This window comes from Ctenopharyngodon idella, chromosome 15, assembly GCF_019924925.1.
Source record: "Ctenopharyngodon idella isolate HZGC_01 chromosome 15, HZGC01, whole genome shotgun sequence".
NCBI lineage: Eukaryota > Metazoa > Chordata > Actinopteri > Cypriniformes > Xenocyprididae > Ctenopharyngodon > Ctenopharyngodon idella.
In genome coordinates, this window is record NC_067234.1 from 23138403 (window position 1) to 23155018 (window position 16616).

A 16616-nucleotide genomic window follows, 5' to 3' on the forward strand; every position below is an offset into this window, starting at 1 on the left:
TCAGACAGGTATGATTTAAACCAACTTAATGCCTGTCCCTGAATACCAGTGTAATTTTGTAACCGAGCTGAGAGTATGGCTTGATCTATAAGTGTCGAATCCAGCACTAAGATCAAGTAAAACTAGTATAGAGATGCAGCCTTGGTCAGAAGCTATAAGCAAGTCATTTGTAATTTTAACAAGCGCAGTTTCTGTGCTGTGATGGGGTCTGAATTCTGACTGAAATTTTTCATAAATATAATTTTTTTTGTAAGAAGGAGCACAATTGAGCAGACACAACTTTTTCTAGTATTTTAGACATAGAGGCTCTTCTGCTACAGGTAACAACTCTTTCAGTAATTAAGTGGGTGTTGGATCTAATAAACATGTTGTTGGTTTAGATGCAATGAGAAGTTTATTTAGCTCTTCCTGTCCTATAGTTGTAAAGCACTGTTGTTCTTGAGGTGTGATAATTAAGGCTGAATCATAAAATGCTGTCAAAGATTGTACGTTTACAATTGTATGTTTGATGCTTTCGATTTTCTCAGTAGAGAAATTCATGAAGTCATTACTACTAAAGTGTGATGGAATATTCAGTTCAGTTGATGTCTGTTTATTTGTTCTAGCACTGTACTAAATAAAAGTAACGTTTTGCTTATTTTCTATGAGTTTGCGGAGATGCTCAGCCCTGGCGGCTTTTAGAGCCTTTTTATAGCGGGACATACTGTCTTTCCACACGATTCTAAAGACCTCTAAATTTGTTTGTTTCCATTTGCACTCTAGGTTACGAGTTTCACTCTTAAGAGCATGAGTAATATTGTTGTGCCTTGGTGCAGTAGTTTTCTCTCTAACCTTTTTTAATCTGATGGGTGCAACAGTTTCTAATGTACTAGAGAAGATAGTGCCCATTCTGTTAGTCATTTCATCAAGTTCATTTGTGTGTTTGGGTACACTGAGCAGCTGAGACAGATCAGGCAGGTTATTTGTGAATCTATCTTTAGTTATGGTTGGGATAATTGTTCTGCCTTGTTGATAATGTGGAGTGATATGGCAAATGTAAGCAGTACACGCATTACAAGTTAGTGATCACTTTGCTGTAGAATACCTATATCAGTAAGATCGGTAACATGCGATATAACTATTCTGTATCTATCTATCTATCTATCTATCTATCTATGGACTTCATCTTATTTAGTAGTTTGTTCTTCTGTGTACTCAGTTTCTCCATACACAGACTCTACATACACTGCAGGACGGAGCCGACATACATTTTTTCTTGTTTCTCTCTCTCTCTCTCTCTCCCTCGGTGTGCTCTCTTCCCCTCCCCCTCGCATTTAATGGATGTCTGCTTTTGGGGGTGGAGTAGGACTAATCGTGGCTTGATTTCATATTCATTTCTAATATCAGCAGTAAATCAGAGCTGTGAGGAGTGGAGGAGGATGTGACTGTCTCTTACCACTCATGACTGCCTGCTGCTGTGAGTAATACGTGTGGTAGACCCAACAGAAAACAGCCTTTATGCTCAAGCTGCAGAAATGAGCAATGTACTCCCTTGTGATTTTGGTCTAGGTCTCTTGCCATTGTTTCCATCAGAAAACATTATTGCCATCCTCCTTGTTAGAGACGATTTTGTTCTTGTCGTACATTGGAAAATAAGGGGTCATGATTGGTTTTTGGTTAGTATGTTACTGTGTCTGTCAAAGTATTATAGACTCCATGAAATCAAAATTAGACTTTTGTCCCATTCAATCCATGTCTGTAATCTCTAAGTCCATCCATATGCTTGTTTACTCCTACATAATGGTCTTCTTATCCAGGAAAGAGGATCAGAAATATTGATGACTCATCATGCACTACACAGATTTTTGTCCAATCAAATCCCCTTCAGAATATAAATGTCCTGCATCCAATCCCACCTGCAACAGACTAGCAAAGTAGCAAATTGTAGTTCATGACTGTTACGTATCGAAAACCTTTGGCAATTTACAAGTAAAAGGAACTATCAATCGATATGTCCCTCCAGAACTTCCCATTTCATTAGGAGCACAGGAAAAAACTGTGCTAGTCGAGCGATTTCATAAGGGTGTTTAAAATAATAAAGGGAAGCTTACACTCAATATTATGAGCCTTTGGGTATGAGCTAGCATTAAAAAGAAACCCATCGGGCCTGCTCTAAAATCTGCATTACCCTTGTGTCTAATAAACAGAGTAATATTTCACCAGGCACCACCATAATTTCCATTACACTAATGGAGATGTCTTCCATGGTGCCAAACTACAGAGTCAAATTTGGGGTAGCTCAAGCCTTTGGTCATGTCATGTTCCTCTCTCTCATTCTGTTTGAACATCGCATTTTGCCTGATTTATTATTTATGGGCATGGTTCAGCACCGCTGGAAATATATTATCTCCTCCACGGTGAGTGTTTGCATTTTATTAGATGATGAATTTAATACGATCCATTAAGACAATATGTAAACTATCATGATTCACAGCTCAGTAATCATTGCCTGGGGGTCAATATCCAAAAGGCCCTCGGTCGCATATTAATAGTATCACAACGCCGCTGTAGGCTTAAATCAAGTGCTGACATGGCAGATTAATTCCAATACTGGAGTCTTTTGTATTCGGCTGCACTGCATACTGATTCTCACTGTACATAATTTTACATGTATGAGCTGCAGTGGCAGAGGAATTCAAAATAATTATGGGTGTCATTAAGGAACCACTGTCTCTTCTCATGTTGGTGAGAAATCGTTAGTGTTTGTCGTATTGATAAGTTGGTGATAAGCAACTTTGTTAGCCCTTTATAGTGTATTTATTGAATTACACGCCCAAATGAGATATGTGTGGATTCAGTGGACAGCAGCAGAGAGGAAGTGATGAAAGTGTGCAGTCAAATGATGTGGCTGTCTGATTGGAATTGCACAGGACGGATTGAGTGTTTAACTCGTATTGGTACATTAGGAAGAAAGGCACAATGGGAAGAAAGGCAAAGGCTGAAAAACTACTCAAGCAAGAGAAAAAAGTTATTTTAGTTACTTGAAAGTTTGTTTAATGCAGGGGTTTTCAAACATTTTGATGCTACTGACCAGCAAATAGGGTATTTTTTTTATATTTCCATGTATAAAGTCTCATTTATATGGGGAAAATAGAAATTATAAGTGGCAAATATTATCTAAAATATTTACTTTCTATTATCTTTTTTTCTACCCACTATTAGATGTATAATGCTGTCAATAAAAAAAAAATTAAATAATAATAATAATAATAATAATAATAATAATAATAATTGCAAATGATCTCATGATTTCCTAGCAGAATGCAAAAATGTAGTAATGTCAAATTTGGTGCATTTTAACTTGCGTTAGAGTTTCGCACGTTTTGTTTAGTTAAGTTTTGTTTTTGATATGTTTTGTTTAGTTTTGTTTTGCTTTATTTGTTTTTATTTGCTAAACATTTCCACAGACCCTGCAGCACTCTTTTGCATCCCTAACATGTTTTTACTTTGCAAGGAATATTTATAACCAAACAAATGTATGTGGGTTATTGACGAATATGATTTTTAAAAGTGTAAAAAAGCATAATCGAGATAAAATTCATTTTGAGTTTTATTAAGTGTTATCAATGAGATTATGTGGTTTTTATAATTTATTACCACTGCTTTTGTCATTTTTTACAAGATGGACAAAATTTGTCACCAAAAAAGTCATTCGGTTGTACCAAAATTTTGGTTTTACCGAATGACATTTTTGGTTATACTGAATGACGATATTTTCAAACAACACTAACAGGCTGATATCTAGCTAGCTAGCTAGTTAGCTTGCTAGTTAGCTAAAAAAAGGACAATCAAACATTTTATATTTAGTACAAGTTTTTAAAATATTATAACATTTTCCATGTTTTATAGCGGTTGTACCGAATGACCTGATGTTTCAGGACATGCGTATGAGCAAGTGGAACATGAATTTTTCAAATAGTTAAGAGAGAGTTAGTTACTTTGCTTCACGACCAGGTGGTCCTTTGCAGGTGTCTGAATGATGTCACATCGTGTCACATGATATTGACCGCATGACTTGATCCAAAACTGTCCCTTTATATTGGTTACTCCGAATGACATCAATGAAATTAATTTTTCCGGACATACTTTCTCATAACAAAGCAACGACTCCTACACATCATTTTAATACCATTTTGCACTATGTTGATATATGATGTTATAAAATCATGCTAGAATAAATAATAATATATACATTTATTACATTTTAAGATGTTTTAATCACAAATGAAATGGCTGTATTGGCCTTTGGACAGTTCAACCGAATGACCTTTTGACACTTCAAAATCTTTAAAATACCTTTTATATGTAGGAAAATACAATTTAAACCTTTTGGATTCAATAAAAGAGATCTAGTTGTACTACCTTACGTACTCTGGATGTCATATCTTTGTTTTTTATTATTATTAAGGCCTTTGGACAAAAAAATGACCTGTCACGTCATTGACCCATGTACAATGAAAAATAATAATAAGTTAGGAATAGATTACTGCTAGCTTTTTTCACTATAGTATGAGTACTACGAGTACTCTGGCTATGAGTACATGTTTGCTGCAGTGATATAGTTTGCTTATTTGTATCTCTGTTGATTATTCATTGTGAAATGAAGCAGCACCTGATATTTATTTGTCAGACATTGAGGTGTCATCCACAGGAACAGTATAATTAGCGCTGTCAGCTCTCTGTAAGCGCAGCCTATTTGTATATTTAACATATGCTTGTGAGGTGAGACTCATGCATATTCCAAACCTCAAACAATGACACCAGCAAGGGTAACCGTCTGCTGCACCTCGCGTCCATGTTAAAAGTCCACAGCCGTTCGCTTGCAGAAATCACAGAGACTTATTTGGAAAGTGCACAGTAGCCGTTTCTCCATTTCAGAGTTGCGGTGGGAGAGCGAGCGAGCGAGCGAGAGGCGCAAGTGAAGGGTGTATTATTGCATGCGGGGTGCGTGTTTGTGTATGTGTGTGTTTTTGGCCCAGGGTGAATGAGTTCAGTGTCTGCCTCATCTTTTTTCAGCCGGAGAAATGTCACCTGTGCAGCTGTGGCGGGCGGCGCTAGTGGGAACATCTGTGAGGGTTTATTTCACGGCTTCCTATTTCCTCTCTACTGCCGCAGCGGCCATTCATGCCCTCCCTCGTTTGCATTCATGGTCAGTTCGCCGGATCACTCAGTCACGTCCCCTCACACGCACACACACTCCTGGCCCTTAGGTGCTTTCCGGAATGTCGATATCAGTGATTGCGGCGTGTAGATGGTGTGTGGTTTTTATATGTCGTCAGGGCATTTTACAATAAGGCGCGCATAATAGCCTTTTGGCTAAATGGCTCATGGTTGGATTTGCAAGCAGTGCAGCTTTGAATCTAAAGGACATAATGCCTGCTTGAAATTCACTACATTTGCTTTGATTGTGGATGTGTGATTGACCTGCAGCCATGGCAGAGTCTTTGACTGAAATGAAAAATATAGAGGCAGATATTGCTCCTCCCAGTAGATTTTGGCCTGAGGTTCTTATGAGATGTAACCATTTTATGACTTTTAATAAGCATGCTTTGTCATGCTTTTAAAGATGACCCTCTCAGGAGTAGTCCACTAGCTGACTTGGTCAGTTTGAAATGAAATGCTTTATGTGCATTTATTATGTGGGTACTTCAAAGTTTTTCAGTGGGGCGTAAAAAGTAAATAACTCTAATATCAGTTTAGTAATCACAAACCTTTTGCTTGTCTTTTCCACCAAAATGGTGCTGGCCTGAATTTTTGCAGACTGAATGATAACGATAGCTTGTTAAAACTTTATTGTTTTTGAAAAGGACAGCATAATATGGCCAATAGAGGTTGACCGATATTGGTTTTTACAGATAGCGATAACTAGGTTGGACCGTGCACTGGCCGATAACCGATTAATCAACTGATAGTTTTTAAAATGGATACTGAATGGAAACATGGTACTGAACAATGAAAATGTACTATACTTTTTAAATATATTTATATGTATGTATATGAGAAATATCACACCCGTAGCTATGTGATATGGTTGTATATCAGCATGGCTGTGATGTGGCTGTAGGTATATACAACCATATTGCATGGCTATGAGTGATATTGCGTTTATACTACAGTTCGACGGCACAAGTATGTAAGTAAATAAGAAATAACAACGGAGTATCTTTAAAACCCTCTTTTGTGCAGAACTACTTCCTTCCGCCATGGATTCAAATCTCAAGTTGACAGTTTGACCAAGGCTCCGTTACTAAAGGCCAAAAATTGCCCGTTTTATGTAGCTAATGAATTATATCTCATGTTTAACCACTGTAAGAGCCAGCGGCAAATCCCCGAAGCTGACTGGAGCTCGCATCTTTTTTGAAAACGTCTAAACAAATTGTAAAATATGAGTCACATATTTCAGGTCTAAACAACTATACAGTCTCGCCTAAAAAAAACTCCTAAAACTACAGTTCATCGTAGAACAAGTGTAGTAAATGTAAAAAATACGGTGGATTTGTTTGGCTGTCATGACAGTCGCTTCAAGCGGAGTGATACAAACGGTGAAAAGGTAAGAGTGCTGTTATCAATAGACTATCGCACAGCTCTCAGCCAATCAGATTCGAGAACCAAAAAGAACTGTTGTATAAATATATATATATATATATATATATATATATAATACCTTGATCATTCATGTTAGTTCATAGTGCATTAACTAATGTTAAGAGATACAACTTTAAAATGTAGAAATGTTTTTGTAAATGTTGAAATTAACAAAGAACAATACTTTTATTAACCTTAGTTAATGTTACAAATGGACTCTTATTGTAAAGTGTTACCATTTCGTATAAATCCAAACAGTCATGCTTAAAGATGGCCATATTTAAATATCTACACAAAGGCCATTGAAATTAGACACATATCTATATTGTATCTATACTCTCACACTTTATTTGCTCAATGAATATCTAATGAAAATAACAAAATATGTATTACAGTGATGATAAAAAGAATTAAAATCGGATGCGTTTCTTAATTGTTTATATATTTATGTTTTTGTCAGCTGCATGAGCATATCAATTTTCTTTCTCACATCAGTAGCTTTAAATATGCAACTTCGCTGCATAATAAATGCATAAAAGCGACCAGCTGGATATAAACTAATGCAAATAGATGGTAAGAATTGTAACATTCATCATTTGGGTCAGACTTGCGTGTGTTTTTGTCACATTGTTTTAACCGCTAGATGTACTAATCGTGTCCTTTCAGCCTCAAAGGCAAACATACTTCTGTTCTCCACTAATGCAGCATCTAGTCAACAAATTAATTACTTTATAATGATATGAAAACTTGTTCTGTAGTGTACTGTATACATACAGTTTCGTTGTCTATGTTTTAAATCCGTATCTGAAATATCCTGCTCTGTAAAGCGTGCAGCCTTGTGTGTCAAAACAAACTCCACGAGCCTTCAGTGAAAGTTTTTATTTCGCCTTTAGAGGCCGCTCTCGTAATGACAGCGCACCCTTCTCAGCCGCTTCAGCAATGGGCGCAACCCAGAAAAACAATATCGGTATGGACTTTTGCGATAACCCATTGTTCCAGCAGTAGGTTAACGTTGCCGATTAATTGGTTTAATTGGTCGACCTCTAATGACCAATACTCATCACCATTCAATGTGCAGTAACTAGTTGCATCACAGATATGAACACTTGCTCACACTCATTCACCGCATAAGCTTATCTTAAAAGTTTTGTAAGAAACACTGGTATTCATTGGTATTCAGACTGCCCATCTTGTCCAAAAGCGTCTTTGTTGGAGCAGGTGCTGTCTGGCCTCACAAGGGCAGAAAAGCCTGACAGCACTGGTTTCCTGTAGCCGGCGATATTAGCATCCACTTGTGTATGGATCCTGTGTGGACAGTGGCTGCTCTTCCTGCCAGGACGGGTGAGAGGGTGGCCGGCTGCCCGCGTGTACCCAGCAGGTGTCAGCCGGGCAGATGTACCCGCTTAAAGAACAGTAGTGGCTTTGTGGAGACGCTCAGGTCATCACACAGCCTCTCTTCATCAGTGCGGCCGTCACACTTGTCTCTCTCAGAGCATCCTGCCCAACCCCATAGCGGGCACAGATCATTAGCTTCTGATACTAAGTGCCAGTCTAAACCACAATGGTGAAGCCTAGCGGATAAAGATCTGAGCTGGTAACCTAAAGGTTGCAGGATTGAATCCATAGTGGATCAGATATCATCACTGTCCCCTTAAGCAAGGAATAAATCACCCAAAAGATGAAAGTTCTGTCATCATTTACTCCTTCTCATGTTGTTTTAACCTGGATGACTTGGATCACAAAAGACTGTATCAGTTTTTTAGTCCATACAGTGGATGTCAAGGGGAGAACTTTGGAATGAACACAGCAAAAAATCATATTCTTAATTAGCGATTTGGTAAACATGATCAGTTTTCTTCTTTGGATAACCTCACTGCTGGATATCTACATCAATGTCCATGGTTTTCTTGCTGCATTTCAGAGTTTGACAGGTTCATTGAAGATTTTTGGCAGGGTTCTTTTACAAAAGCAAATTAGTATAGCTCAGTATATGAAATCTGTCTTCTCGAATAATTTTATTTAGGTATTATTAATTAGACCTCAATCAGCATTTGAAAGCTAAGCTTGTTTGTTTGCCAGAAGTTAAAGTCTGGAGTGAGAGAAAGAGAAAATTTGAGGTGTTGGGTGTCTAGTCAGTGAGCTCTGTCCAGACCATCTGTTCGTGTGGAAAGACCTTCAGACGAGTGCCTTCAGAAATATGTCTTCATTCGCAGTGTGAGCCCAAGATTTCCCAAAAACACATGGTGAGACAAGTCCAGAAAGTAGGGCAGGTGTGTGATAGAGTTTGTTTGTCCCTTAAAGTACCTTCAAGTGTTTATCAAAGAGTATTCCTAAGAGAGAAACAGAGATGGAAATGGTAACAAGGAAGAAAGAATCTTTTGGTCAATATCAGGGATGTTAAAAAAAAGACATAGTGTCAGAATTGACTTGGTGGATTGCCTAAACGACTAGTTAACACATTTTTTAGGATGCATTCACATCAGACAAGTTTAAAAACATGTAGAGTGTGTTGGAATGGAACAGAATGCTATTTACAACTCAAAAACATTTTGAGATACAGTCAAAGACTATAGCTGAAATTAAAACGCAATGTTTCTGAGAAGTTTTACTGTGAAAACTGCTTGATATGCTGTCAGCACATTAATTAGCACTGCTTCTAAAAATATCAAAACTAAAAAGAGATGCAAGAAAAAAAATCTAGAAAAACTAGTCAATGTCAATAATGGGCTAGTATGGTGCTGGAGTAGTCAACCATTGTGATACATCCCTAGGGAATACATATATATTTTTAGAGATTTGATGAGCAAGATGTTTTGGGCTATAAATTCTTCTCCCTTGTGTTTAGCCTGCAACAGATTGTAGAGTGGATGAAAAAGCTCATGGTAGGCACAGATGGACAGATGTTCAGAGGCATTAATTGCTTGCTTTGTTTATTTTTCACCAGGTGTTTGCGCTGTTGAAAGCAAAACTGCTATAGGCTAACAGTGACCCACATGCAGAGGAAGTTGGGATTTCACTGCTGAAAGTGCACATACATATTCCTAGAGATTGTTTATACCTGTATTACCACTTGATAGATAGGTGTAATTATGTGTTATGATTGGTGGCAAAACAACGATACAATTCCTTAGACTTTTACTGAAAAAGGGCCCTGAATCACATAATAGAGACTTGGGGTTGGGTGAATAAACAACCACCTAGCAATCACTTAAGGCCCTTTCACACGGGACGCGGCAAGCGGTAAAATCGGCGCGCAGCTGCTGCTTTCTCTTGTAGTGAAAGCGTTTTGTGCAGTCAAGGCGGTGCTTGTGTCGTGGTCTTGGGGCAGACATTGCCATAGCTACAATCAACAAGGTCACATTTGTATTTACTAAAAACTAAATAAATGAAACATAACAGAAATTTTGTGTTATTTGTTAATTATCATTTCATGGGAATATGACTAGCTTAGTTTTCATGTCAGGCACAGTTAACTACAGTATGACATTTTGCACGTTTTTGTATTTTTACCTGCCAAACCAACTCAAGCTCTGGATTTTTTTTTTATTTATATGAATTTTTATTAAAAAAGTTTGGAAGAAAAACGTTCAAATGATCTACTCAATCAGAACAAGAGGAGGCCGATATATACGTATAGACTCACCATGTTCCTCAACAGTTTTCAGCATCACTCAACCACCCCGACTCCTCACTCTTGGCTGGTTCCTACAACAGCCAGGGATACGGGGGGCGTACTCTGGGTTCTGGCCAAAATACCGAGCTTGGAGCCCTCTCCTCAGATAGCACGCCAAATATGCCTACTTTCAGAAATCAGATTATTTGTAAGTATGAACTCGTGAAATCTCTGTATGAGATTTTTGATGGGTCATACAACTCTGGGAATCCCGTTACATTTAAAACAAACTTCTCCATCATGTTTTCAACTAGGGCTGCACGATATATCGTGATTTATCGCAAGTTTTATCTCAAGCGATTTGGCAAAGGTTGCGATTATTTTATGCACATCTTGTCAGAGCTGTACGGCTCTGTGATCAGTAGTAAATGCTTCTCCATCTGAAAGCCAGAGGGCGCTCTTGCACAGAAACTCCAAATATGCCCTGCCACAGAAGTAGATAACACGCGTCATTCCAGAAAATCCCTATCATACTATTGCTGTGGCTGAATAAACAGAAGATTGAAGAGCTTTGATTGATTAAACATGACTAATAAACACACGACTGCCTTATTCTGTGTAAGAAGCCATATCATCTCACAGAAGGACGCTCAACTGTCGTTATGAAGGGAGTTTGGAGTAAAAACATGTTATTAATAAATGCTTCTCATGTCTGGAAAGATGTTTGACGTGTGTTGCTTTTTCAAATGTACATTATAAGCGACTCAAACTCGCAGTGCTTTCAGGTGGATTAGCATTTGGAGCCATACTTCATTGACAAGCTGCGTATAAAAAAATAATCGCAGCCTTTGCGATTTCATAATTGCACTAAGAATCGCGTTTAAACGTGATTTCAATGTTATTTTTCATATCATGCTATAAATTGTGCAGCCCTATTTTCAACACTCCAATATGAGCTCAGTGAGATGTTGTGTGATTGGATGTTAATAATATGCTCCATAATTAGTTAAACCCCCCGCTCACAAAAAGATAGATGCTGCGTCCGAAATCGAATACTTCCCTATAGCACGTGAAAAACAGTATGCCAACACAGAAGTATGTCCAAATACATAGTATTTGAAAAACAGTAGGCAAAAAGTACCCGGATGACCTACTACTTCCGGCGAGATTCTGAAGTGCGCATTCGATGGACACTTTACTATCCCATGAGGCCACGAGAAAGGATTTTTGAATGAAGGTGAAGCGACGCAACTGACGCTGGTAGGTCACGTGATAATGAAAACATGGTGGATGTAGTACGTCTGGAATACATACTACACAAATTCATATTATATAGGACATACTTTTTCAACGGTCGCGAAGTAAGTTCAAATTTAAATCTAGTACCTACTCAGACAGTATGCGATTTTGGACACACCAAAAATCTTTTTATCTTCGGTAGCGCCTGCCACGAACAGCCGTGATGGTGGAAGCGGCAGGATTTTGGGTGCCGCTCTGTGACGTCACTGAAACTGCCTGCGTTTTGCCGCTTTTCGCATGTTTCTCATTGAAAATGAACTAGACACTCACAACTGCCGCGTCCCATGTTAAAGGGCCTTTAGAACACCTTAGCAACTCCACACCAGTGCCCTAGCAACCACCATCAACACAGCTGAATAGCTACGCACTGTCTATAATTAAGAACACCTTAGCAGATGCATAGCAACCTGAGTATTGTAACTGTATGTTCTCTGTGGCTGCAGAACTCAACAGAGAGCCTTACACATTCACTATGGGGTCCTGAGCATATGAGAGTATTAAAGGATTAGTCCACTTTCAAATAAAAATTTCCTGATAATTTACTCACCCCCATGTCATCCAAAATGTCCATGTCCTTCTTTCTTCAGTCGAAAAGAAATTAAGGTTTTTGATGAAAACATTCCAGGATTATTCTCCTTATAGTGGACTTCAATGGACTCCAAACGGTTGAAGGTCAAAATTAGTTTCAGTGCAGCTTCAAAGGGCTTTAAACGATACCAGACGAGGAATAAGGGTCTTATCTAGCGAAACGATTGGTCATTTTCTTAAAAAAAATACAAATGTATATGCTTTATAAACACAAATGATCGCCTTTCACCATTCCGCCTTCCGTATTCTTCAAAAAGCTTCCGCTGCATGTCCTTCGCCTTCCCTATTCAGATATTTCAACTTACTGAATGAACGCGGCGCCAGTTCCGTTTTTTCGGTAAGTTGAATAGGGAAGGCGTAGGACATACAGCGTAAGCTTTTTGAAGAATACAGAAGGCGAAATGGCGAAGCACTTGCAAGGCGATCATTTGTACCTATAAAGCATATACATTTGTATTTTTTTTAAGAAATGACTGATCGTTTCGCTAGATAAGACCCTTATTCCTCGTCTGGTATCGTTTAAAGCCCTTTGAAGCTGCACTAAAACTAATTTTGACCTTCAACGGTTTGGAGGCCATTGATGTCCACTATAAGGAGAATAATCCTGGAATGTTTTCATCAAAAACCTTAATTTCTTTTCGACTGAAGAAAGAAGGACATGGACATCTTGGATGACATGGGGGTGAGTAAATTATCAGGAAAATTTTATTTGAAAGTGGACTAATCCTTTAAATATAAAAATAATCTGCACTCAACTTGTCCTTTCTTTGTTTCTCTCCCAGCGCCCCCTACGTTCACGGACACGCCACCGCAGTACGTGGAGGCGAGGGAGGGTGGCAGCATTACTCTGACCTGCACTGCCTCTGGAAACCCTAAGCCGGTGGTCACCTGGCTGAGAGAGGGGGATCAGCTGACCAGCAACAGAAAATACACGGTAACTGTGTTTTGTTTGAATTTTCTTTTCTCTTAATCAGTGTTTTTGGCTTGTTTTCTAAAAATCTGAGTATCCCTAAAACTAGATTGGCATTCACACTAGGGCTGGGCTATAAACAACATCATATCGAGATCGCAATATAATTTACGTCAATAACGATGATAAGCTATTGACATTTTTCCTTGATATGGATTAATCTTATAGCCTATCACACGGCAGAAATAAACGTGACAACAGCCAGTCAGAGCATGTCGCTAATAAGTGATTTCTGCATGTATCTGTGTGAATGAATGCCACGGTTTCGTCTGATACACAAACTTACACACGTGACGCTCACTGTGTTTTCAGTGTCTGCCATCTCAATATATGAGGAAATTAACACATAAACGTCATCTCCATAGCGGATTTGAGAGTCACTTCACAAGCTTTTCACCGTTTCATTTGAGAAAACTACCGTCAAATACACACTGAAACTAAAACCATCAAAATAAAAGTTTGGTTTAACTTAAAGAAATTATGACAGAAATATATCACTAATGTATACTACTTCTCAAAGTAATAATAATAAAAATAATGTTATTATTTCTAAGGAATATCATACAAACAATATATTTTTTCATTCATGTTTTAAATTTATATAGTTCTGTTGTGTATTTACATTTGCACAAAAGCTTTATTAAATTGTTAAAGTTTATATAAATTTGTATTAAATCATAAAACAGAATCCCCCAAAGAATTGAATTATATTATATTATATTATATTATATTATATTATATTATATTATATTAATTTTACTGGATGATAAAACAAAACTAATTGTATGTGAACAGTTTTAGATGATGTAGCATTTCATTTTGGTTAGCTGCTGTCTTGATTAAGTAGAAAATTGACAATGTACTTTTGTCTCCAAATATAGCCAGTATGAATTTAGTCTAGCCATGAATTTGATCTGCAGTGAATTGTACTGTCTCATTTTTTTTTGGAAATGGAAGCGTGAATCATCACAAGCTATTTGTAAGAAAAGGCTCTGTCAGTCGGGGCCCACGTCGAGGGTCTGACAGCTGAAGAGCACACGCCTGCAGTGGGAATGGAGAAAAACTGACAAGCGTGTTTCCAACTTACACTGCATGCAGGCTGCGAGGGAGGAGGCGGCGCAGGATTTGACAGAACAGGCAGTCAGTCTGGCTCCAGTAGGCATTGCCTCTCAGCACATCAGAGGAGATATCCCTGAGGAAACAGACAAATAAAAGACAAGAGAGACAGTGTAGCCGCTTCTGTCTTACATCTGAATGTTCACTTTCATCTGTTTCAGACTATAGCCACCTGCACCGCCTTTGTTAGCCGCATTCGTCTTGTTCTGCATTTCCCAGCGCGATTTTGGTCACAGCTAGCATTTACACGAAACGTGTTTGAATGCCATTTGCCGTATTCTGCCTGCCACTCTTACTCACTGCCGACTGATGAACAGGAAGTGATGGCTGGCTGCTGTTTTTCTTTTGTGACCGCTCTTAGCAAGGTTAGTCTCCAACCCCGTGGCTTTGCTCCACGGCATTGGAGCGTATTCACAAAAGGTCACGTTTATGATGTCTTATAAGCTGTTTGGCGGGTGAGGTGTGAGCTCTCACATTTGGACATTTTAGCATGTCTTTGCATTATATAACAAAATATCAAACACTGCGGTATTTATTATATCTGTAAACTTTAAGTAAAGCATTCAAAATATTATATCTATTTATTAATTAGTTAAATTGAATTATTAACTAAATTATTATTACATTACTTTTAAAGACTTTATCATGTCTTTAGCAGTATGAATTATGTAAAATATTGTTTTATATTACATGCATTAGAGATATATATATATATATACACAGTGTGTATGTATGTGTGTGTGTATATATATATATATATATATTGCATGTAATACATGCATTATATTTACAGTGTGTATGTGTGTGTGTATGTGTATATATATATATATATATATATATATATATATATATATATATATATATATATATATATATATATATACAGTATGTGTCATTGACTAATAAGGTTTTTAAAAGTGTGAAAAAAAACCTAATGGTGATATAATTAATTTTGAAGTTTTATTAAGTGTTAACAATAAGATTATGTGGTTTTTATAATCAATTAACACTGCTTTTGTCATTTTTTACAAGATGGACAAAATTTGTCACCAAAAAAGTCATTTGGTTTAACCAAAATTTTGGTTTTACCGAATTTGACTTTTGGTTATACCGAATGACGATATTTTCAAACAATGCTAACAGGCTGATAGCTAACTAGTTAGCTAGCTAACAAAACGACAATCAAAAATGTTATAATTAGTATAAGTTTTTAAAATATTACAACATTTTCCATGTTTTACAGCGTTGCTCATACGCATGTTTCGGGACATGCGTATGAGCAAGTGAAAACATGAATTTTTCAAATAGTTAAAAGAGAGTTAGTTACTTTGCTTCACGACCATGTGGTCCTTTGCAGGTGTCTGAATTATGTCACATCCTGTCACATGATATTGATCGCATGACTTGATCCAAAACGGTCCCTTTATATTGGTTACTCCGAATGACATCAATAAAATTCATTTTTCCGGACATTCTTTCTCGTAACATAATTTTAATACAATTTTGCACTATGTTGATATATGATGTTATAGAATCATGCCTGAATAAATAATAATATATACATTTATTACATTTTAAGATGTTTTAATCACAAATGAAATGGCTGTATTGGCCTTTGGACAGTTACACCGAATGACCTTTTGACACTTCAAAATCTTTAAAATACCTTTATATGTAGCAAACAATAATTAAAACTTTTTGGATTCAATAAAAGAGATCTAGTTGTACTACCTTACATACTCTGGATGTCATATCTGTGTTTTTTATTTTTATTAAGGCCTTTGGATAATATTTAAAATAAAATAATAAAATAAAATAATATTTTAAATAATTCATACTGCTGAAGACATGATAAAGTATATATATAATCCATGTTATTTTAACAAGCTAACTTTTCAAACAAATTCTGATTTAACATAACATTTTGTTACATATAATAATTTATTATTTATGATTATTTTAATTAAAATGTTATTAAAATTATTATTAATTAGCATGTCTTTCCAATATAAAACAAAATATCAAATCGAGAGGCTTTTATTATAGCAGCAAACCATTCACACAAAACATAAAAAATGATTAATTGATTACTGTTTATTAATATTAAACTAATTGTGATTTAAATTATTAGTTATGTATTTTGCATTATATAACATATATACATATAAATAGCATAATAAAATTACATGTAATGAATTATTATTACAATTATTGTTTTAATACAAATTATTATGAATTAGAATGTCTTTGCATTATAAAACAAAATATCAAACAAAGTGGCATTTATTTTAATATAGCACCAGCTACTTTTTTTAATTTAATTTTTATTTGAATGAAAAAATAATTAATAGAATTGATTAAAAAAAAAATTGTCAGGTGTTATTCAATCAAAATCAAACTATAAAA

General features: G+C 36.5%; 1 protein-coding gene across 9 annotated transcripts in view; it reads left to right on the forward strand.

Moving 5' to 3' along the window:
• Nucleotides 1–16616, forward strand: part of igsf9ba (immunoglobulin superfamily, member 9Ba) — a 71183-nt gene that overhangs the window by 25573 nt on the left and 28994 nt on the right. For all 9 annotated transcript variants that reach the window (XR_007925218.1, XR_007925219.1, XM_051863411.1 and 6 more), the window contains exon 4: nucleotides 12907–13058. Coding sequence is in view for 7 of the 9 variants with exons in the window: in XM_051863411.1 (XP_051719371.1) it covers nucleotides 12907–13058 (152 nt within the window). In the remaining 2 variants the exon portion in view is untranslated. The remainder of the gene's footprint in view (nucleotides 1–12906; nucleotides 13059–16616) is intronic.